Source organism: Anas acuta, chromosome W (assembly GCF_963932015.1).
Source record: "Anas acuta chromosome W, bAnaAcu1.1, whole genome shotgun sequence".
Classification (NCBI taxonomy): Eukaryota; Metazoa; Chordata; class Aves; order Anseriformes; family Anatidae; genus Anas; species Anas acuta.
This window is the reverse complement of record NC_089016.1, coordinates 23,177,609-23,201,719: the sequence shown is the minus strand read 5'-3', so window position 1 is coordinate 23,201,719 and position 24,111 is coordinate 23,177,609. Positions and strand designations below refer to the sequence as shown.

At 43.5% G+C, this 24,111-nt stretch overlaps 2 protein-coding genes across 7 annotated transcripts in view; one reads left to right on the top strand and one right to left on the bottom strand.

Moving 5' to 3' along the window:
* LOC137847171 (very low-density lipoprotein receptor-like) overlaps positions 1–24,111 on the top strand; it is a 118,879-nt gene that overhangs the window by 15,851 nt on the left and 78,917 nt on the right. The window lies entirely within an intron of this gene.
* LOC137847172 (guanine nucleotide-binding protein G(q) subunit alpha-like) overlaps positions 1–24,111 on the bottom strand; it is a 138,530-nt gene that overhangs the window by 50,215 nt on the left and 64,204 nt on the right. For all 6 annotated transcript variants that reach the window (XM_068665463.1, XM_068665465.1, XM_068665462.1 and 3 more), the window contains 2 exons: positions 19,602–19,730; positions 17,462–17,591 (listed from right to left, as the gene is read on the bottom strand). In XM_068665463.1, the coding sequence (XP_068521564.1) occupies positions 17,462–17,591; positions 19,602–19,730 (259 nt within the window). The remainder of the gene's footprint in view (positions 1–17,461; positions 17,592–19,601; positions 19,731–24,111) is intronic.

Genomic DNA, 24,111 nt, shown 5'->3' with positions numbered 1-24,111 from the left:
TAGGACGCAGCTTCCTTCAGGTCAGATCCACCTGCTTCACCGTGGTCTCCTCCACGGGCTGCAGCATAGAAATCTGCTCCGCTGTGGTACACCATGGGCTGCAGGGAGACAATGTACTCCACCACGGTCCTCTCCACACGCCGTAGGGGATCTTCTGCTCTGGTGCCTGGAGCACCTTCTCCCCCTCCTCCTGATCTTGGTGTGTGCAAGACTGTTTCTCTCTCCTCACTCTCCCAGATGCTGTTCCCTATCAGTTTTTTTTTGTTTGTTTGTTTGTTTTTTTCCCTTTCTTAAATATGCTCTCACAGAGGCACAACCAGCATCGCTCATTGGTTCAGCTCTGGCCAGTGGCAGAACATTTTTCTCCTTACACCAAGACTTTTGAACTCAACTAATTCATGATCACTGTAGCCAAGACAGCCACCTACCGTCACTTCTCCCCACAAGGCCTTCCCTATTCTCAAGCAACAGATGAGGGCCAGGCACCTTTCCTAGTTAACTCACTCAGTACTTGTGACAGGAAGCTATCTTCAACATGATTTAGGAATCTCCCAGCCTTAGTTGTTGCAGCAGTATGATATCTCCAGTTTATGTGTGGGAAGTAGAAGTCTCCCATAAGGATGAGGGCAAACAATTCCAAAAGCCCGAGATTTCTCCCAATTGCCTATAGAATAGCTCTTCTTCCTCAATTTACTTTGGGTGATGGATGTTCAGACCATTCCTACTGCTTTACTGCAGAAAATAAACTTTTATCAATTAATATTTTATGCCATCTATTTCCTTTGTAGATTTTCAGTGTCCAATGACATCTCAGAAAATACTTGTGCTTTTTGATAGCTTAAAAAAATTCAAAATTTCACTTAGCCTATGTAAATTAATCAGTTTAATCTACTAATTTAGCTGAACTGGGGAAATTGTATCCTAAGTATCTTTTTTGTTTTCCTCTGTGAATACAGAAAAAGAAAGATCCTTCTATACAAAAAAGCCCACACTTTCAGAGACCACCATAGACCTTTGGAAGTTGTATGAAATCATATAACTCTTTGACTTTTAGCATGTTAATGTAGAAAAGACATTTGTCCAAACATAAATAAATACATTTTTTGTTGTTTTGCTATCCATATTAGTAGTAACTACTTAATGAGCTCTGCAAAAGTCATGAAAACTTCTGTCCTATTGGGTTGGGTCTGTCTGGGATGGAGTCACCTTTCCCTGCAGCACCCCACACAGTGCTGTGCTCTACACTCGTAGCTGAACTATGGAAAGATACAGCAGCAAAAGGGGCCCCTAGGAGGATTGCTGTCCCAGTTTCTGTTGGGCAGTCCCCCAGAGGAAATAGAAGGGCTAGTATTACTCCTGACCCTGACAAAGAGACTTCTGCTTCACATTTGGAAGAATTAATTGATAGATGCTCCAGCCAGGACTAGTGGGGCCCTGCCTCTGGCAAGGTAGAGGAGAGGGACAACTGGATTTACTGGACTGTGTGGATTCGATGGCCTGGCACACCGGAACCACAGAAATATAAAGCTTTAGTGGACACAGGCGCACAGTGTACCCTAATGCTGTCAGGCCACCAAGGGGCAGAACTCATCTCTATCTCTGGAGTGACGGGGGGATCCCAAGAGCTAACTGTATTGGAAGCTGAAGTGAGTTTAACTGGGAAGGAGTGGCAAAAGCATCCCATTGTAACTGGCCCAGAGTGTCCATGCATCCTCGGCAAATACTACCTCAAGAAAGGGTACTTCAAGGATCCAAAAGGGTACCGGTGGGCTTTCGGTATAGCTGCCTTGAGCACAGAGATTAAGCAGCTGTCTACCCTGCCTGGTCTCTCACAAGACCCTTCTCCTGTAGGATTGCTGAGGACTGAAGAACAGCAAGTGCCAATTGTGACTACAACTGTGCACTGGCAGCAATATCGCACCAACTGAGACTCCCTGATTCCTACCATGAGCTGGTTCACCGGCTGGAAAGTCAAGGAGTGATCAGCAAGACTCGTTCACCCTTTAATAGTCCCCATAAGGCCAGTGCAAAAGTCTAATGGCGAGTGGAGGCTAACAGTGGACTATCAGGGCCTGAATGAAGTCACGCCACCGCTGAGTGCTGCAGTGCCAGACATGCTAGAACTCCAGTATGAACTAGAGTCAAAGGCAGCTAAGTGGTATGCTACAATCAATATCGCTAATGCATTTTTCTCCATCCCTTTGGCAGCAGCATGCAGGCCACAGTTTGCTTTCACTTGGAGGGGCATTCAGTATACTTGGAAACGACTGCCCCAGGGGTGGAAACACAGCCCTACCATTTGCAATGGACTGATCCAGATGACACTGGAACAGGGGAACGCTCCTGAACACCTGCAGTACATCAATGATATCATCGTAAGGGGAAACACAGCAGAAGAAGTTTTTGAGAAAGGGAAGAAAATAATTCAAATTCTCCTGAAAGCTGGCTTTGCCATTACACAGAATAAGGTCAAGAGACCTGCACAGGAAATCCAGTTCTTGGGGGTAAAATGGCAGGATGGATGTCACCACAATCTGATGGATGTGATCAATAAAATAACGGCAATGCCTCCGCCAACTGGCAAAAAAGAAACACAAGCTTTCCTAGGCCTTGTGGGATTTTGAAGAATGCACGTTGCAGGCCATAGTCAGCTTGTGAGTCCTCTATATTGGGTGACCTGAAAGAGGAACTCTTTCGAGTGGAGCCCCGAGCAACAACAGGCCTTTGAACAAATCAAACAAGAAATAGCTCGTGCAGTAGCCCTTGGGCCTGTCTTTACCGGACCAGCTGTGCAAAACATACTTTGCACTGCAGCTGGGGAGCATGGCCTCACCTGGAGCCTCTGGCAGAAGACCCCAGAAGAAACTCGAGGTTGACCTCTGGGGTTCTGGAGGTGGGGCTATCGAGGATCAGAAGCCAATTACACCCCAACTGAAAAGGAAATATTAACAGCATATGAGGGGATTCGAGCCACTTCAGAAGTTGTTGGTACAGAAGGACAACTCCTCTTGGCCCCACGGCTACCTGTGTTACATTGGATGTTCAAAGAGAAAATTCCCACTACACACCATTCGACCGACGCTACGTGGAGTAAGTGGGTAGCGTTAATTACACAGCGGGCTCGAATGGGGAAACCCAACCGCTCGGGAATCCTGGAAGAGATTATGGACTGGCTGGAGGGCAGGGATTTCGGAGTGCCGACAGAAGAGGTAACTCATGCTAAAGAGGCACCACCATATAATGAGTTGCCAGAAGACACAAAGCAGTATGTGTTCACTGATGAATCCTGCCATGTGGTAGGGGGCCATCAGAAATGGAAAGCTGCTGTGTGTAGTCCCACACGATGAGTTGTGGAGGCCATGGAAGGGGAAGGCGAGTCGAGTCAGTATGCAGAAGTAAAAGCCGTACAACTAGCCCTAGAGATTGCTGAAAGATAAAAATGGCCAGCACTGTATCTCTACACTAAATCATGGATGGTAGCAAATGCTCTGTGGGGTTGCTGCAGCGATGGAAACAGAGCAACTGGCAGCGCAGAGGTAAACCTATCTGGGCTGCTACCCTGTGGCAAGATATTGCTGCTCGGGTAGAAAATCTGGATATAAAAGTACGGCATGTAGATGCCCACATGCCCAAGAGTCGTGCTACTGAAGAACATCAGAACAACAAAGAAGTGGATCAAGCTTTGAAAACTGAAGTAGCTCAGGTGGACCTGGACTAGGGACATAAGGGCGAGCTGTCTGTATCTCGATGGACCCATGAAACATCAGGACATCTAGGGAGGGATGCCACATACAGATGGGCTCGTGATCGAGGGGTGGACTTGACCATTGAGGCCATCACACAGGTTACCCATGAGTGTGAGACCTGTGCTGCAATCAAACAAGCCATGAGGGTAAAGTCTTCCTGGAATAGGGGGAGATGGCTTGGATTTCGATATGGTGAGGCCTGGCAGATTGACTACATCGGACCACTTCCACAAACCCGCCAAGGAAAACGTTACATACTCACCATAGTAGAAGCAACTACTGGGTGGCTGGAAACATATCCAGTAAACCATGCCACAGCCAGAAACACTATCTTGGGCCTGGAAAGACAAGTACTGTGGTGACATGGTACACCAGGGAGAATTGAATCTGACAATGGGAGTCAGTTCCGAAACAATTTGGTCACCTCCTGGGCCAAGAGACATGGCACTGAGTGGGTGTATCACATCCCTTATCACCCACAAGCCTCTGGGAAGGTTGAGAGGTAAAATGAACTGTTAAAAACTATGCTACGAGCATTGGGTGCTGGGATGTGGAAACACTGGGATATAAATCTACCAGAAGCCACTTGGCTAGTTAACAGGGGGTCTGATAGCTGTCCTGGTCCTGCTGAAACAAAACCCCTACACGTTGTGGGAGAAGCCTGTAGTAAAGTCCCTGTAGTGCATGTGGGGAAGTGGATGGGGAAGGCGGTGTGGGTTGCCCCTGCCTCGGGAAAAGGCAAACCCACTCGTGGGATTGTCTTCGCCCAAGGATCAGGGTATACCTAGTGGGTAATGCAGAAAAATGGGGATATCAGGTGTGTGCCGCAAGGAGATACAACCTTGGGAGAAAATTAATCTGTAATCCAAGTTATGTGTTGTAGGAGGACACTGCAGAACCAATGGCAGGTCAACTTTGCAAGGAACGGGGCAAGTGCAACAGTGATGTGAGCTAAGCTGGTGCTGGTGTCAAGAAAACCAACTTCGCCTGCCCTGAGTGACCGCTTTGACAGATGAAGCTGAAATCATCAACAGTTTTTATGAACATTTTGGGGAAAGACCTATAGAATGAAAAGAAGTACAGACGTATAAATACTTCAATGGACAGAGAACAATGGTGATAAGAATATCTGTATACTAAACTGTGCGGGATCTGAGTGTGACACAAATGTTATAGAATAAAGGGTGGAGGAAAAACCCAGATTTTAAAACCATACTCTGCTGTCTCTAGTCCAACCATCATTACAAGTGCTTAATAGTTCTCCTGGAAAGCTGGAACTCACTTCTGTATTTACTGTCCTGAGACCTTGAGGTTTTATATGTTTAGAAGAACTACCTGTGATCCATATTTGAATGTAGCTTATCCTGGAATATAGAATATATGTAGGAGTATATATAGGAAATATATATATAAATAGGAAAAAATCCTTTATTTAAGAAAAAAAAGCTGATTTAAATACACTGAAAAGATCTAAATTCTGCTTTTTGTTAAAATTATTTCTCCAGATCCACTGGTACAACTCAGGGAAAATTTTACCTGTAAGGGATAACACACACATGTATCAGAGAGCTAATCCCTTAATTTTTCTTCTCACCACTAATTCTGTCAGACTTTTCTGGAAAAATTAAAATGTCAAACACATCTGATTATGTAACTTAGGTTTCCCTTCATCACATCTTATCAAACAGAGGCAAGATTTACTTAATTTGCAGTACTAATAATGCAATGAATATATTATGGTCTCTGGATCAATTGTTTTTCGTCATTTCCACCAATGAGTCTAGACAGACTTACTGTTTTATCAGGGGCAGAATCTGGAACACCTGAGTATGTATCTAAATACATTTTATATATGCTTAAAGAGAGAGGTGTTTCAAGTATGTATACAGAATCACAGAATCACAGAATCATCTAGGTTGGAACAACTTTAGCCCGTTCCCCCTCGTCTATTCTCACCAGGCATGTGGGAGAATAGACCAATCCCCACCTCACTACAGCCTCCTTTAAAGTACTTACAGAAAGCGATAAGGTTGCCCCTGGGCCTCCTTTTCTCCAGGCTGAACATGCCCACCTCCCTCAGCCGCTCCTCGTAAGACTTGTTCTCCAGACCCCTCACCAGCTTCGTTGCCCTTCTCTGGACTCGCTCGAGCACCTCGATGTCCTTCTTGTAGTGAGGGGCCCAAAAGTGAACACAGTATTCAGGGGGCAGCTTCACCAGTTGAATACAGGGGGACAATCACTTCCCTAGTCCTGCTGGCCACACTGTTTCTGATACAAGCCAGGATGCTGTTGGCCTTCTTGGCCACCTGAGCACACTGCTGGCTCATATTCAGCCATCAACCAATACTCCCAGGTCTTTCTCCGCCTGGCAGCTTTCCAACCATTCCTCTCCCAGCCTGGAGTGATGCTTGGGGTTGTTGTGTCCAAGGCACAGGACCCAGCACTTGGCCTTGTTGAACTTCATGCAGTTGACCTCAGCCCATCAGTCCAGCCTTTCCAGATCCTCCTGCAGAGCCTTCCTACCCTCGAGCAGATAAACACACACACTGAACTTGGTGTCATCTGCAAACTTACTGAGGGTGCACTTGATCCCCTCATCCAGATCATCGATAAAGATATTGAAGAGGACTGGCCCTAGTACTGAGCCCTGGGGAATGCCACTAGTGACCGGCCTCCAACTGGATTTAACTTCATTCACCATGACTCTTTGGGCCTGGCTATCCAGCCAGTTTTTAACCCAATGAAGCGTATGCCAGTCCAAGCCAAGAGCAACCAGTTTCTTTAGGAGAATGCTGTGGGAAACGGTGTCAAAAACCTTACCTATATCAAGGTAGACCACATCCACAGCCTTTCCCTCATCCACCCAGCGCATCACTTTGTCATAGAAGGAGATCAGGTTCATCAAGCAGGACCTGCCTTTCATAAACCCATGCTGACTGGGCCTGATCGCCTGCTTGCCCTGCAAGTGCCGCGTGATGACTCTCAAGATAATCTGCTCCATGAGCTTCCCTGGCACTGAGGTCAAACTGACAGGCCTGTAGTTCCCCGGGTCTGCCCTACGGCCCTTCCTGTAGATGGGTGTCATGTTTGCTAGCCACCAGTCGACTGGGACCTCCCCAAATAGCCAGGACTGTTGATAAATGATGGAAAGCAGCTTGGACAGCTCTTCCGCCAGTACTCTCAGTACCCTCGGGTGTATCCCATCTGGCCCCATCGACTTGTGTATACCGAAGTGCTGTAGCAGGTCGCCAACCATTTCCTCGTGGATAGTGAGGGCCACATTCAGCTCCCCATCCCCTTCCACCAGCTCAGGGTACTGGGTATCCAGAGAAGAACTGGTCTTGCCTCTGAAGACTGAGGCAAAGAAGGCATTAAGCGCCTCAGCCTTTTCCTCATCTCTTGTCACTAAGTTTCCCCCTGCATCCAGTAAAGGATGAAGATTCTCCTTAGTCCTTCTTTTTGTGTTGATGTATTTATAAAAACATTTTCTGTTACCTTTAACAGCAGCAGCCAGTTTGAGCTCCAGATGAGCTTTGACCTTTCTAATTTTGTCCCTGCACAGCCTCACAATATCCTTGTAGTCCTCCTGAGTGGCCCACCCTCTTTTCCAAAGGTCATAAACCCTTTTTTTTCCTAAGCTCTTGCCACAACTCTCTGTTGAGCCAGGCCGGTCTTCCGTGACGGCTTCTCTTTGGGTACGTGTGGACAGACTGCTCCTGAGCCTTTAAAATTTCCTCCTTGAAGAGTGCCCAGCCTTCGTAGACTCCTTTGCCCTTCAGAACTGCCTCCCAAAGGACTCTGACAACCAGTGTCCTGAACAGCTCAAAGTCTGCCCTCTGGAAGCCCAAGGCAGCAGTTTTACTGATCCCCCTCCTGATTTAGCTAAGAATAGAAAACTCTACCATTTCATGGTCACTCTGCCCAAGACAGCTCCTGACCACCACATCTCCCACCAGTCCTTCTCTGTTTGTGAACAGAAGGTCTAGCGGGGCACCTCCCCTGGTAGGCTCACTAACCAGCTGCGTCAGGAAGCTATCTTCCACACTCTCCAGAAACCTCCTAGACTGCTTCCTCTGAGCTGTATTGTATTTCCAAGTATACCATCTGAACTTTTTGAAAGAGATGTTTAAAATTTTCAGATTGTGTATTTATGCACCAAAATTAGATGCTTAATTATTTACAAACTGTAGATATACTTAAGAGAGGAGTGATGACATTGTTTCTGAGCATTGCTTGTTAGAAGAGTCATAGTTAAAATACAGCTTGTGCAGCCATGCATGCTTTTCTTCAGTTTCCAAAACCTCCAACTATTTAATTACAGGTCTTTGTCACTAGACTGCAATTTCATGGATATATCATTTAAGCATCATCCTACACAGGGCTTTCAATGACAGCCATTCTAAATGCTTGTCGCATTTCTATGCATGACATCCCAGGTTCAAGAGTACCCAATGAAACTAAACAAATACAAGTCTTTGGGGCCTGATGACCTGCATCACATGGTCCTGAGGGAACTGGCTGATGTAGTTGCAAAGACTATCTCCATCATATTTGAAAAGTCCTGGCAGTCAGGAGAAGTCCCTGGTGACTGGAAAAAGGGAAACATCACTCCCATTTTTAAAAAGGGTAGAAAGGAGGGCCTGGGGAACTACAGACCGGTGAGCCTCAACCTCTGTGCCTGGCAAAATCATCAGAAAGATCCTCCTGGAAGCAATGCTGAGGCACTTGAAAAACGAGGAGGTGATCCAAAAAAGCCAGCATGGCTTCACCAAGGGCAAATTGTGCCTGAACTATCTGGTGGCCTTCTATGATGGAGTGACTGCATCAGCTGATAAGGGAAGACCTACTGATGTCACCTACCTAGACTTCTTTAAGGCCTTTGACATGGTCCCACCTGACATCCTGGTCTCCAAATTGGAGATGGATTTGAAGGGTGGACCATTGAGTGGATAAGGAATTGGCTTGAAGGCCACACCCAGAGAGTGGTGGTCAATGGCTCTATGTCCAAGTGGAAGCCGGTGACAAGTGGTGTCCCTTAGGGGTCTGTCCTGGGACTGGTACTGTTTAATATCTTTATCAGTGATACAGACAATGGGATTGAGCGCACCCTCAGCAAGTCTGCAGATGACACCGTGCTGAGTAGTACAGTCGATACAACAGAAGGAAGGGATACCATTCAAAGGGACCTGGACAAGCTTCAGAAGTGGGCCCATGCAATCCTAATGAGGTTCAACAAGTCCAAGTGCAAGGTGCTGCACCTGGGTCAGGGCAATCCCAGACATGAGTACAGACTGGGAGAAGAACTCATTGAGAGCACAAGGCTAGCTGCATCCTGAGCTACATCAAAAGAGGAGTGGCCAGCAGGTCAAGGGAGGTGATTGTCCCCCTCTACTCTGCCCTTGTGAGGCCCTGCTTGGAGTACTGCATCCTGGTCTGGAGCCTCCAGCACAAGAAAGATGTGGATCTCTTAGAGCAGGTCCAGAGGAGGGCCATGAAGATGATCAGTGGGCTGGAGCACCTCTCCTATGAAGAAAGGCTGAAAGAGCTGTGGCTGTTCAGCCAACAGAAGAGAAGGCTCCGGGGTGACCTCCTTGCAGCTTTTCAGTACTGAAAGGGGACTTATAAAAAAATCAAAGAATTACAGAATTGTAGGGGTTGGAAGGGACCTCAAGAGATCATCGTGTCCAACTCCCCTGCAAAAGCAGGTTCCCTAGAGCAGGTTGCCCAAGTAGGCGTCCAGACGGGCCTTGAATACCTCCAAGAAGGAGACTCCACAACCTCCCTGGGCAGCCTGTTCCAGTGCTCCGTCACCCGCACTGTGAAGTTGTTCTTTTGCATGTTGGTTCAGAACTTCCTGTGCTCCATTTTTTGGCCGTTGCCCCTTGTCCTACCCCACAAACCACTGAAAAGAGGGTGGCCAAATCCCACTGTCTCCCACACTTAAGATATTTGTAAACATTGATAAGATCTTCTCTCAGCCTTCTGAAGGCTGAATAGACCCAGGTCTCTCAGCCTTTCCTCATAGGGAAGATGCTTCAGGCCCCGTGTCATCTTTGTTTCTCTCAACTGGACTCTTTCCAGAAGATCCCTGGATTTTTTTTGTACCAGGGAGCCCAGAACTGGACACAGTACTCCAGGTGAGGCCTGCCCAGGGCAGAGTAGAGGGGGAGGATCACCTCCCTTGACCTGCTGGCCACTCTTCTTTTAATGCACGCCAGGATCCCATTGGCCTTCTTGGCCACTAGGGCACACTGATGGCTCGTGGTCAACCTGTCGTCCACCAGGACCCCAAGACCTTCTCCGCATGTCGATGAAGATGTTGAACAACCCAGCACCGACCCCTGGGGAACACCGCTAGTCACAGGTCTCCAGCCGGACTCTGCGCCGCCAATTGCCACCCTCTGAGCTTGGCCAGTCAGACAGTTCTCAACCCACCTTACCGTCCACTCCTCTATCCCACACTTTCTCAGCTTTGCTAGCAGGATGTCGTGGGAGACAGTATCAAAAGCCTTGCTAAAGTCAAGGTAGATGGCATCCACTGCTCTCCCTCCATCTACCCAGCTGGTGATGCCATCATAGAAGGCTACAAGGTTGGTCGAGCACGATTTCCCCTTGGTGAATCCATGCTGACTACTCCTCATAACCTTCTTCTCTTCCAATTGCTTGGAGATGGCATCCAAAACAAGCTGTTCCAACACCTTTCCAGGGACAGTGGTGAGACTCACTGGCCTGTGTGGAAGTGTGGCCATGGGGGTCGACAAGCCCCATGGTTGGTGATGACATCAGACTCTTAACGATGCGGCCATCAGGAATGAAAAGAATTTAGAGGGAACAAAGAAGGGTGATTCTGGAGAAGCCTTGCCATCTCCGGTTGCTTTTTCTCCAGCCTTTAAGGCATGGAAGTTGCTGGGTGTTTGCTGGTTGCCAGGCAAAGTTGTTGACCAATGAATAGTGAGTGGAAAAGTACTTCTCTGAGGCAAATGGTATAACAAGGGAGCCAGTCCTCAATATGGAGATGATCACAGAATCACAGAATCACAGAATTGTCTAGGTTGGAAGAGACCTCAAGATCATCGAGTCCAACCTCTGACCTAACACTAACAAGTCCTCCACTAAACCATATCCCTAAGCTCTACATCTAAATGTATTTTAAAGACCTCCAGGGATGGTGACTCAACTACTTCCCTGGGCAGCCCGTTCCAATGTCTAACAAGCCTTTCGGTAAAGAAGTTCTTCCTAACATCCAACCTAAAACACCCCTGGCGCAACTTTAGCCCATTCCCCCTTGTCCTGTCACCAGGCACGTGGGAGAACAGACCAACCCCCACCTCGCTACGGCTTCCTTTAAGGTACCTATAGAAAGCAATAAGGTCGCCCCTGAGCCTCCTCTTCTCCAGGCTGAACAAGCCCAGCTCCCTCAGCCGCTCCTCGTAGGACTTGTTCTCCAGACCCCTCACCAGCTTGGTCGCCCTTCTCTGGACTTGCTTGAGCACCTCCATGTCCTTCTTGTAGCGAGGGGCCCAAAAGTGAACACAGTACTCGAGGTGCGGCCTCACCAGAGCTGAGTGCAGGGGGAAAATGCAACAGGATAATGAAGTTATGCCCTCAATATGAGAGATGAAATTAGGCCCTCAGTAAGAGAGAGATGAAGTTATGTCATCCATAAAGAGGTAGCAGTTACTGATCCTAAAAGAACCCTGGTGTCCATGTGGTCTTTATGCCACAGGCCTGTAGTTTCCCGGATCCTCCTCCTTACCCTTCTTGAAAACCGGAGTGACATTGGCTATCCTCCAGTCTTCAGGCACCTCTCCTGTTCTCCAGGACCTTTCAAAGATGATAGAGAGCAGTTCAGCGATCACCTCCGTTACCTCCCTCAGCACATGTGGATGCATCCCATTGGAGCCCATGGATTTGTGTTCATTGATCCCACTCAGACACTCCTGAACCACTCCCTCGTCAACCAGGGGGGAGCTCTCCATTTCCCAGACCCTTTTTCCTTCTTCCAGGGTCCAGGAGTCCAAGGGGGTGTCTTTAAAGCAAAGACCAAAGCAAAGAAGGCATTCAGTATCTCCGCCTTCTCAGAGTCCCCTGTTACCAGGACATCCTCCTTGTTCAGCAAGGGACCCCCACAATAGCATCACCCTTAGCAGCTTGCCCCTTAATTCTCACCCACATGCTCTCCACTCATTTTTCACCCTCTTCAAAAAGATGGAGAGCAACTTTTTGCTCAGGCCGACACTGACAGGACAAGGGGAAATGGCTTTAAACTAAAAGAGGGGAGATTTAGAATAGAGGTTAGGAGGAAATTCTTCACTCAGAAGGTGGTGAAGCACTGGAACAGGTTGCCCAGAGAGGTTGTGGATGCCCCATCCCTGGAAATGTTCAAGACCAAGTTGGACAAGGCCCTGGGCAATCTGATCTAGTGGTTGCATCCCTGCCCATGGCAGGGGGGTTGAAACTAAATGATCTTTAAAGTCCCTTCCATCCCAAGCCATTCTATGATTCTATGATACCTTTAGAGAGTAGTTATAGAGTAGTATAGTAGTTATAGTATAGTAGTTCCTCTGAACTTTGAATACTTCATTCCTCCAAGTGTATGAAGTCAGAAATTGTGTTTAACTCAATCTTACAAATATCCAGTGAGTAAAAAGCCCTTGAGATATACTAGCGATACCTCTCAAATTAGTGTAGACTCATCTGATTTATAATCCAAATTCATTTCTCTTGAGTAAGCTAATCAAGGGAAGAAACCCATTTACAGCAGCTAGTCTATTATGCACTACATTTTGAAAATACAAACCTCAGTCTTAAGAGTTCTAAAATAGTTTCAGACTGATGACCATTCATAAAACAAACACAGATGTGCTGAATGGCAAATAGTAGTTGTTATAGGTGTAAATTTATAAAAGAAAATGAGATTAATGAAACTAGGTGTTAACTGAAAATAATTGCACAGATAATTTAAAAGTATAGTTTTCTTTGTTAAAGCAAGTTACAAGGAATAAGACTTCAGGTGATATCATGAAGTGGACTAATTAGAAGAAGAAAGTAGGCCATCTTACAAAAATCATACTGTTTAATCAGGCCATTGAAAGCAATGCAAGAGGAGTAGCAGAACAGTGCAAGTTTTTGAGTCACATTTCTTAAAAAATAAATTTTAATTGCTGAAATTTTAATACCATTTCACAATTTAAAAGTTATTTGAATTTTACAGTGAAAAATTTTCATTGACTGATTAAAAAAGAACTCAAGTTCAGTTATTGTCTTTCCTAATGAACCTGTCACACAACAGTGAGGAATAAAAGCAATGTTTCTTGTAAATAGTTTAATTTCAGGTGAGAAATAACACAAATGTTATATTTGTCACACCCACGTTCAGAGAAAAATACACTTTGCTTTATGTGGAATAAATGCATTCATGATTTATGGGACTGGAGAAGGGAAAAGGATGGGAATAAAGCAGTGTTCTGGTATACCAAAAAAAAAAAAAAAAAAGTAATAAAGATCTATATAGACAAGCTACAGCTTGCTGAAAGCCAAAACTAAGTTGCCCAGATTGGTGCTTAGCTCCAAGAAAGACTCAATCCACCGCAGAGGTAAGGCTGCTAGTATGTGCCCCAAGGTTTTGTATAAAATCATAGAATCATTAAGATTGGAAAAGACCTCCAAGATCATCTGGTCCAACCATCCCCCTACCACCAACTAAATTTATCACCCACTAAACCATGTCCCTAAGAACCACGTCCAACCTTTCCTTAAACACCCCCAGGGGTGGTGACTCCCTTCCAATGCCTGACTACTCTTTCTGAGAAGAAATTTCTCCTAATTTCCAAACTAAACCTCGCCTGGAGCAACTTGAGATCATTCCCTCCTGTCCTATCACTAGTTAACTGCGAGAAGGGGCCTTTCAGGTAGTTGTAGAGAGCAACAAGGTCTCCCGTGAACCTCCTCTTCTCCAAACTAAACAACCCTAGTTCCCTGAGCTGCTCCTCATAGGACTTGTGTTCCAGACCCTTCACCACCTTTGTAGCCCTTCTCTGGACATGTTCCAGGGCCTCAATGTCTTTTTTTAGTGACGGGCCCAAAACTGAACACAGTACTAAAGGTGCAGCAGTTCTTGAAGAGCTGCTGCCTGTGGGAAGCCCATGTAGGATCAGTTTGAGAAGGACTACATTCCATGGTAGGGACCCTACGATGGAGAAAGGGAAGAGAGTGACTGTGAAGGAGGGGCAGAGGAGAAGCTACAGAATGGCAGCAACCCCCATTCCCCCATTTCCCTGTGCTGCTGGGAAGAGGGTGGATGGTGGGAAGGTGCTTTTAGTTTGTTTTCTTTGTTTCTCACTCCTATAGCTTGTTAGTAAGAGGCAAAAAAAAATAAAATAATAATCTTCCTATGGTGAGTCTGTTTTGCCCGTGCCAATAATTATCGAGTGATCTCCCTGTGATCTCCTCTGCACAGCTTTCCAGCCACTCTCCCCCAAGCCTGTAGCGCTGCATGGGGTTATTGTGACCAAAGTGCAGGACCTGGCACTTAGCCTTGTTGAACCTCATCCCACTGGTCTCTGCCCATCAACCCATCCTGTCCAGGTCCCTCTGTTGGGCCTTCCTACCCTCCCGCAGATCGACACTTCCCCCCAACTTGGTGTCGCCTGCCAACTTACTGAGGGTGCACTCAATTTCCTCATCCAAATCATCAATAAAGATATTAAAGAGGATGGGCCCCAACACTGACCTTTGGGGAACACCATTCATGACCGGTCGCCAGCTGTATTTCACTCCATTCACCACTACTCTCTGGGCCTGGCCATCCAACCAGTTTTTAACCCAGCAAAGAGTGTACCTGTCCAAGCCATGGGCTTCCAGCTTCTCCTGGAGAATACTGTGGGAGACCGTGTCAAAGGCTTTGCTGTATGTATGACACTTAGAAAAATATTGGTTTGAATTAAAGTTATGAACATTTCAAACTGAGAGACAAAAAGGTTCAAAAGTTTTTCACTGGTGTTAATAAGAAACTTAAATAGTTTATCAGTGAGGTAGAAGAACCATCTTTGAGAGAAAGAAGAGTTTTAGAGCTTTTACCTCCACAAAACATTTTGGAAGTGAAAACTTAAGAAATCAGGACAGCTTTATGAGTAAGATCGTTTTTATAAGAGTTGAAAAAAAAATCATTGAAAAGTATCACTTCAGTCATTTTAAAGTGGTAGTAGAGCCCAAGACAGAAGGGAAATGTTCAGTCCATATATTCCATTCAGTTTGTAACATGTGAACAGTTTTAGCTGATGAGAATACAGGGCAAGATTGTATGTTCGGAAAGCCCAGGAAGATATTGTTCCAGCTTCTAAAGAACGTCTAAGTTACTGTATTGGGTTTATGTGGGAAGATGTTGGTAGCGGGAGCAGGGGGCGGGGGTGGGGGTGGGGGGGTGGGAAGAGGCTGCAAAGGTGTCATCTGTGAGACCAGGAGCTGCCACTATGTCTGACACAGCCAGTTCCAGCCATCTCCAAAAGGGACCCACCACTGGCCAAAGCTTAGACAATGAGTGATGCTGGTTGTGCTTTTGTGTTGACATATTTAAGAAAGGGGAAAAAAAAATGCTGTGCAGCAGCTGTGAGAGAGAAGAGTGAGAAAAGATGTGAGAGAAAACTCTCAAGACACCAAGGTCAGTGAAGAAGCAAGGGGAGGAGGTGCTCAAGACGCTGAAGCAGAGATTCCCCTGCAACCCATGGAGAAGACCATGGTTAAGCAGGTTGTCCCCCTGAAGACCATGGAGGACCACAGTGGAGCAGATGTCCAAAGTGCAGTCTGTGGAGGACCCCATGCCAGAGTAGTTGGATATGCCCTGAAGGAAACTGCAGCCTCTGGAAAGTCCAATTAAGGAGTAGGCTCATGGCAGGAATGGTAGCTCTGTAGGGGACCCACGCTGGAGTAGTCCATTCCTTAAGAACTGTACTCCATGGTATGGACCCATGCTGGAGCAGTTCTTGAAGTACTGCATCCCACAGGAAGGATCCATGTTGGAGCAGTTCCTGAAGGACTGTATCCAGTGGGAGGGACCCCACACTGGAGCAGGGGAAGAGTGTGGAGAGGAAGGAACTGCAGAGATGTACTGTTATGAACTGCCACAACCCCCATTCTCTACCCCCCATGCAAATTGAGGGGGAGGAGGTAGAAGAATGGGGGGTGAATTTTAGCCTGAGAAGAAGGGTGGTGGGTAGGTGCTTTTAGTTAGTTTGTGGGTTTTTTTTAGTTCTCACTATCCTATTCTACTATTAACTGGCAATAAATTAAATGATTCTTCACCAAGTTGACTCTGTTTTGCTCATGACAATAATTCCTGAGTGATCTCTCTGTCCTTATCTCAACCCACAAGCTTTTTCATCTTATTTTCTCCCCTGCCTTGCTGAGGAGGGAGAGTGAGAGAGCAGCTTGATGAGCACCTGGCTACCAGCCAAGGTTAACCCACCACAGTAAGAAATAATTTAACACACTAACATATATGCAAAATTATGAAAGTGAGGTTTCTGTTATCTCCTCCTCAAAAGACTATTTCAGTGATTTACATTTACCATAAAGCAAAATGTTCAAAGACTATGAGCCTATTTATAGTACACATTACAGTCTTAAATTAATCTCTAGAAGAGTATAAATGCTTTCCCTACCCGACAAAGCAGGATGTATTTTATGCTGCAGGCTATTTGCACTACTATTTTTCTTGTGACATTCATATTCCACCCTATGTTCTATACTTGGGCTCTAGTTAAAAGCACAATACTGTTAGTGTCATTCTGTTAGATCATTATGCTGAGAAAAATAATTAACGACACATCAAAGATATATGTCTTAGGAAAAGAAATAAAAAAATTCTGATACCTGCGACATTAGAGGAATACAAAAATAAAAAGAAGTTTGCTGAATAACTGGAATAGTCTTCATGAAGGAAAAAAATCCAAGTATTAAATAAGCTTCCTACTCTGTAAACTGTATACAAAACACTGGGTTCTACTACATTTTGCCTGCTTAATTCAAACACCAAAAAAAACAACTTCTTACTTCTGTTATTCTTTGAAATAACAATACAATTAGAAAATATAAGTGAATATAAATCTTGTACTTTAAGTCAATATAATGAAGTTTAGGACTTTAGGGTCATAAAATCCTAGGGGGTTTTGAACCCATAGGGTGAAATAACCTATGAATTGTTTTCATTCCCACTACAGATTTTTATGGCTCTGCTACACAACATTAACTGTACAATTAGCTAAAATAAGAACATCTCTCTACAGTCAATTCCAATCCACTTTAACACAAAATAGATAGGTTGCACTGACTCTCCACTGAGGAGATCAGTTTGTATCATATTATTTGAGGCTTAGCCTCTTGATCCCTGTAGAACTTCTAATACTATTACATGCAATTGCATACAACTGCTGGTAGACATTTGGAAAACAGATGGGACTTGACAAGCCAGTCTGCTTTGAAAATGTCTTAGAAGAACTAACAAATCTGAATTTTGATGTTTAGCACAAACTGTTCAATCAGTATACTTTACTAGTCCAGCAATTTTAATCTCCAAATAATTATGTAAAAACACACACATTTCTACTGAAGCTTTCCAAAAACTTGTGTTTTAACCAAATTTTAAATACAATTTAAAATGATTTTTAGTGGAATTATTTTTTCTTCAAAGCTGGTCATTTATGCTGATGTTTTCTTACCTCATTGTCTGACTCCACAAGCACTTGATCATATTCACTAAGGGCTACTAGGAACATGATAGATGTGACATTTTCAAAGCAATGTATCCATTTTCTTCTTTCTGATCGTTGGCCTCCTACATCCACCATTCTGCAAAATTAACAATGACCACATAAATTCTACAAATACCTTAGCAGATAAACATACAGTCACATATGGAACAATGAATTCAAGAATTTAGATGAAAACACAATTTGGTTTGTTTTTCTTAAAAAAAATAAAATCATCCATTAATATTTCACAGAATTGTAGAATTGTTCAGGTTGGAAGGGACCTCTGGAGGTCATCTGGTCCAACCCTGCCTGGCTCAAGCAGGGCCATTTGCCCAGGACCAAGTCCAGACAGCTTTTGAAGATCTCCAAAGAGGGAGACTCCACAACCTCTCTGGGCAACCTCTTCAAGTGCTCAGTCACCCGCACAGTAAAGAAGTGTTTCCTGATGTTTTGACAGAATCTCTTGTGTTCCAGTTTGTGCCCATTGCCTCTTGTTCTGACACTGGGCACCAATGGAAAGAGACTGGATCTGTCTTCATTGCGGCCTTCTTTCAAGTATTTATAGACATTGATGAGATCCCCTCTGAGCGTTCCCTAGGCTGAACAGTCCCAACTCTCTTAGCCTTTCCTCCTAGGAAAGATACTCCAGTCCCTTGATCATCTTGGTGGCCATTCGTTGAACTCTTTCCAGTAGCTCCATGTCTCTCTTCTAATGGGGAGCCCAGAACCGAACAGAGATGCAGCCTCACCAATGCTGAATAGAGGGAAAGGATCACCTCTCTTGACCTGTTGGCAGTACTTTGCCTAATGCAGACCAGGATTTCTTCTTTGTGGCAAGGTCACGTTGCTGACTCATGTTCAACTTGGTGTCCACCAGAATCCCCTAGGTCATTTTCTGCCCAGCAGCTTGACAGAAAAGCAGCAATAGACTCTGTGTGGCTCCCAGGATATACTGGTGCATGAGTTTGTTCCTCCCCAGGAATGAAGGGAGTGGGGGAGAGAGTAACCAGCAGCCCCGTGGGGGACTCATAGACAGGGCTGCTGAACAAAGGGCATGGGGTAATGTGAAAGGGAAGAATTGCAAAATCAACAAAATGGGGGTTAAGCAGGGTCACCTCCAGCACTTGCAGGTAAGAAAGGATGTGTCTACAAGGCACCATTATGGATAAGTCCCCAACATCCAACATGTTGGGGTGTGTCTCTAAATTGCCTGTATACTAATGGATGTAGGATGGGAAATAAACAAGATGAGTTAGACATGCATACAGTTGCAGGGCTACAATCTTTCTGGGATCATGGACATGGTGGGATAATTCCCATGACTGAAATGTTGCAATGAAAGTGTACAGACTTTTTAGGAAGGACAGGCTGGGGAGATGAGGAGGGAGGTCTTGTTTTCTATGTGAGCTAGAGTGCATGGAGCTCTGCCTGGAGATGAATGAGGGAGGAGCTGACTGAGAGTTTATGGGTTAGGATTAAAGTTGCCCAGCTTGTTACAGCTGCCCAATTTTAAGAGCATAAACTGAATACAATGTATTTACTAAAGTTAATAGCTAAAATAAAAACTCAAATTTGCCTGCAGAGTGTACTCCTAATTCGTTAGGCATCTCAATGTAACTAGACGCTCAGGTGTCTTAATTGCAATTGCAATTGCATAGTTATTTTTTAAGCAACTGTTTTTGCACTCAGAATGAGCTGTGGTGAAAATCATTTGTTGGAGTGGTAGTAAACTTACAAAATATCACTTCTCTCTAAAAATCAAGTACAGAAGTGGTACCTTTACATTTCATAATTTACATGAAGTAGAAGGAAACATGATTGCATTTTCTGATTATTATTCATGATGAAACAGCTATACTCATTCTACTGAAAAATTGCTTTCAGTTTTTCTGTCAGTAATTAACTTCAGAAAAAGTCTATTTGTCTCTCATCCTCTTGACATCTTTAATGATAGTTGCCCTTCATATATGGACAAAACCATAAAATTAGCAATCTCAAACTTTAAACATAGAAGAATTTGTACTTTTAACCAATATCCTGTACATGGTATTACTAATATAAAAGGAAAAGAATAAATAACCAAAGCATCTGTCTACTTTTTTTCTACCTGAAAATGACGCTTTGTAAGTCGAATGGATATTCAATGATCCCTGTTGTTGGGACTCGAACTCTAAGCACATCTTGCTGAGTTGGCAGGTAGGTTGAATCTGCTATGCGGTCCAAATCGTTAAGATAACTATAGACAGGGAGAAACAACAGGAATGCAAGACAGTGACACCATTATACTACTGAGGAGAAGAGAAAGGAAGACTTGGGAAAAGAAGTAGGGTGTGGGATAGGAAGAAGTGCAACAGAAAAAATTGGCATAAAAGAGGGAAGAAAATGGACATTTTCATAGCTTCCAGTAAATAGTACAAAAGGACAGCATAATCATTATGATTTTCATATAAATTTGTTTGGATTTCACACATGGAACTACCAATAATTCAGAATTTTTAATTATTCAGTTCTGGGTAAAGACAAATAATATGATAAAATGTCTAAGAAATATAAACCAATATAATTTTATCTGAATATCTTTTTCCTGATATTTACTTTGTAGTGTCAACACAGATACATGGATAGAGAAACATGAATCTTTCAAGTGACAGTTAACTCATTTAGCAGAGATCATTATCAGTTACAAAATGGTAGGAGGATAAATAGCACTCTTTGAAGCTAAAAGAAACAAACTCACACTGACTGATTAAAAAAAATCTCTCCAGATATTGTTATCAGAAGGGAGAGCTATGATCATCTAGTGTGATGTCTGGCACCTGAAATTCCTTCATCCAGGCAGAAAGTTCTGATAAAGTTATTAAGCCTACAGTACGTGAAATGCATCCAAGTCAGTTAGCAAATAATCTGAAACTGCAATAAAACTGTAATGACTTTTTAACTATAACAAACAACTCTTCTGCTATTGCTTAATGGTGGTTTTCAACCATAAAGCAGCAGTGCACTGGAGGTTTTAATTCACTTTCATGAGAGATGCTTCAAAAAACAAACAAACAAAAAACAAACAAACAAACAAACAAAAAAACGATTGATTGGGTCCAGTAGTTGCATGCAAATTTAGTGCACCAGGCAGTTTGGGCTCTCCCCAGGCTAGATGTCTGCTGTAGGAAAGTAGGAAATTAAGTTTTTGTGTATTTGATTACTTCCAAGCACAAGGATGACCTAGTTGGTCACAGTTAGTCACTGATAAGATAACCTAAGGCCACCATGATTCATTCTAGGGGAAGGCACCAATGGACTCTGTGCAGTTTATCAAATCACTGAATATCACTAAGCTCTGAATATATTCTTTTCTTCATAGTTATTATTTAAGGTGTTATTTTTAAAAATAAATTCACAGAAAAAATAACTAGGCTACTTCTAGATACTCAGAATGATTTGTTAAGAAATAGTGAAAGTTGTCATGAACAATGACAGAAACAGCAATTTGAGTTCTAATTTACAGTATAAATACAGAAGAATTAATTTGTTAACCCTGGCAGAGAGCAAAAAATATTATCAAATGTTCTTCACTATGATTTTATTCATGAAAGATTAAGCTGACAGTAAACGTTGAATATGAGAATATTACACATAATAAGAAAGATGTATTGAACCATATATCTTAGAAAAAAATATATTCAGAAGTTAGTACTGTGATAAAATTTTCTTAGAACACTATTTCTAGGGTTTTCTAGGGTTTTTCTAATTATTTTTTTTATATTTTCTCAGAACTAGTTTCTGCCAATAGGAAAAAAGGCTTGAAAATCTGAGCATTTCATCTGCCCTTAGATGTTTTACACAAAAAGCAGAATAGATAAGCTGATCATCAATTTGTTGCGGGGTGTGTGGATTTGTTATGGATAACCACAGGAGGAAATCCAAAGAGACACTGCAACACTAATTGACCTCTTTTTTCCTCCCACCCCTCCGTTGTCTGGATTATGTACTTGGATTTTTCCTTTCTCTTTCCTTTGTTTTTGCAAAGAGATGTTACATTGTTTAGGTTGAAGGAATGTGGTATTGAGATATACTTGCAGTGATAAGAAAGCTTACTAGACAACCTTGTAAAATGCAGACAAGACTCAGTGCAATTAAGCGAAAATCACAGTGTCAAGTCAAGTCAGATAAGGGAAGGAATATTGCCACCTCATAGAGTAAAAAGTCACAAGAAACTTGAAAAATAACAGGCTGGCAACTGAAAGCCATGTATTATCTGTGGAGCGTCAGATAGGTTGTGAATCTGGAGTACCCAGTCAATGGGGAAACAGGGGAGGGTCCCAATCATCGAGAGATAAAGTATATAAACTGTGCTATGCAATTAGAAGGCGCGCTCCTGCTTGCAGGACACCCACCATTGCAACTGTGAATAAAAATGTTACTTCACTGAGATCCTCGCCTGAGCCTATGTTATTGGCCACAGAGTGTTTTCCACAGTCCCATACAAAATTAACTGCTGATATGGTTTTACAAGCATTTTACCTCCATCTATATTTGGATCCCAAGGAGGTTCTTGCTCTGGCATGAACCTCTCCGGCCCTTCCTTTACATTAATCTTCCTATTTTCCTCATTAGCCTTCTCTAACACCAACTGTCTCTCTTTCAACGTTTAACAAAACCTGCATGTCTTCCAGTCAGGACTGTGATTAAGTACAGTCATTTGAAATACTCAGTATACCATCTCAGGATTTTCTCTGTAGGATGACTGACTCTTTCCAATTTATAATGGTACTTTTACAAAAAACATTAATCCCTGGGGTCATACTGCTTCCCAAAGTGGGGCCTGAAATGCTACCGGATTTTGTGCCTTCAATTCTCCCTGCAATTGGACTAAATCCTACCACTCTCCTAAACTCCTCACTCCCTTGCCTTTCATCTACAATACTTCCTCGATCTGAATCTCTTTCATTGGATACCAAATGCTGTACATCTTCTTCCTCTTCACCTTGTTTCAAACACCTCTTTCCGATACTACATGCTGAGCAACACCTAGAGAGATGCTTAATCTCTTTATCAGACATCATCATCATTACATTACCATCATTGATTAACAGTTTACATTTTTCCTAGTATCATGATCATTCCATAAAGAAAAAAAAAATCTAAATAAGGTGCTTAATTACCTATTTATCCCATTTGCCTGTTTTGACAAAATAACATCAGTTATAAAATAGTATTATAATGCAACGTACCCAATCTCAGTCATTTTTCCCTATCATCTAATTTATATTTAGGCCACTACTGCATGCAATATTGCTTCAGTTTTCCTTTATTTAGGGGATCCCCACCAAACTTATTCCAGTTCTTAGGGATGCATCCTAAAGGTGAACAAGGAGTTGGTTCTGAGGAAGGACTAGTCCCCATTTTACCACACGAAATGGTCTATACCCACAACTCTGGTTGTTTTGTGCACGCTGGAGTCCTGCAAATCCCCTCTCCCCACTGGCAGCCAACAAGACGATCTGGGAAAGGCTCTAAGGCTGTCCCATCTGTGTCACCAAAAACTGTTGTCCAATAAAAAGTTTGGATTTGTTACCCAGTGTGCAATAAGCCAATCCACACACTAGGTTGAAATATTGTATATTTCAGAGTTGCAGAAGTCTGGGTACCAGGTGGTTTCTCACAAAGCTGGCACACCTAAGGATTTTCTACACCACTCTTTATAAAGTTCCTTACATTTACATGTTTGTACAATCCCCTAGCCTCCGATTGGTTACATAATTAGCATAATGCTGACATGACAGAATCATTCTGTGCATCCTCAGAAAGGAATGGTCCCTTGTTGGGCTGGGGTGTCCCAGCCCAGGGGCATGATTTTTACTATTATGAGGATAGTTCACAGAGACATAACGTTAGAATGGTCCTAATCTTTGTTTTTCAGCCAACTATTCATGACAGGTTGATTGATGATTGATTCAAAGATGTAATTCAGAATGTTTCCCTCAAGAATGTCAACATAATTGTCTTCCTGGTTAGCAGTTCCTCAGTTAATCATCCTTTAGACATCTCCAAGGCCTGGGTCATCTTGCCTTTTCCTCAAAGTACATATTTTATCTCTTTCACACAAAACAGAGTTAAACATACACTGGTACCACCACCAAAAACATAGGTTTTATTTTTATTTTGTGACTTTATTTGGGAAAAATAAGGGTACAAGAAGGATCATTATATGTTATAGTGGTATTCATGAAAACAGGAGAATGTTAAGAGAATAAAATTGTATGTGACCCGTTCATACAATTGCCTTGTTGCATTCCTTTGGAAAGCCTCTGCTGTAATATCTAATGTGTAAACCTAGTTACTGTACCTCAGCACCATGAGCATAGTGGACATATTATTAAGATATGCAGTAGTCCTGTTGGGAGGAATGGGTTAAAAACAAAAGACTGGTGAGGAGGATTGTAAATAGGTTCAAGTGACCTTGCAGCTGAGAATGCACAGTCTGGAGAGCAGCAATGTAGAAAAACATTTAAATTATGTCTGCTGCTGTTTATGCTCTGTGTGCTTGGCAAGTAGCACATCTGTGCATAGATAAAACGGGTGGTGTTTGGTAGACTCAGAGGCACCCTATCAGATGCACT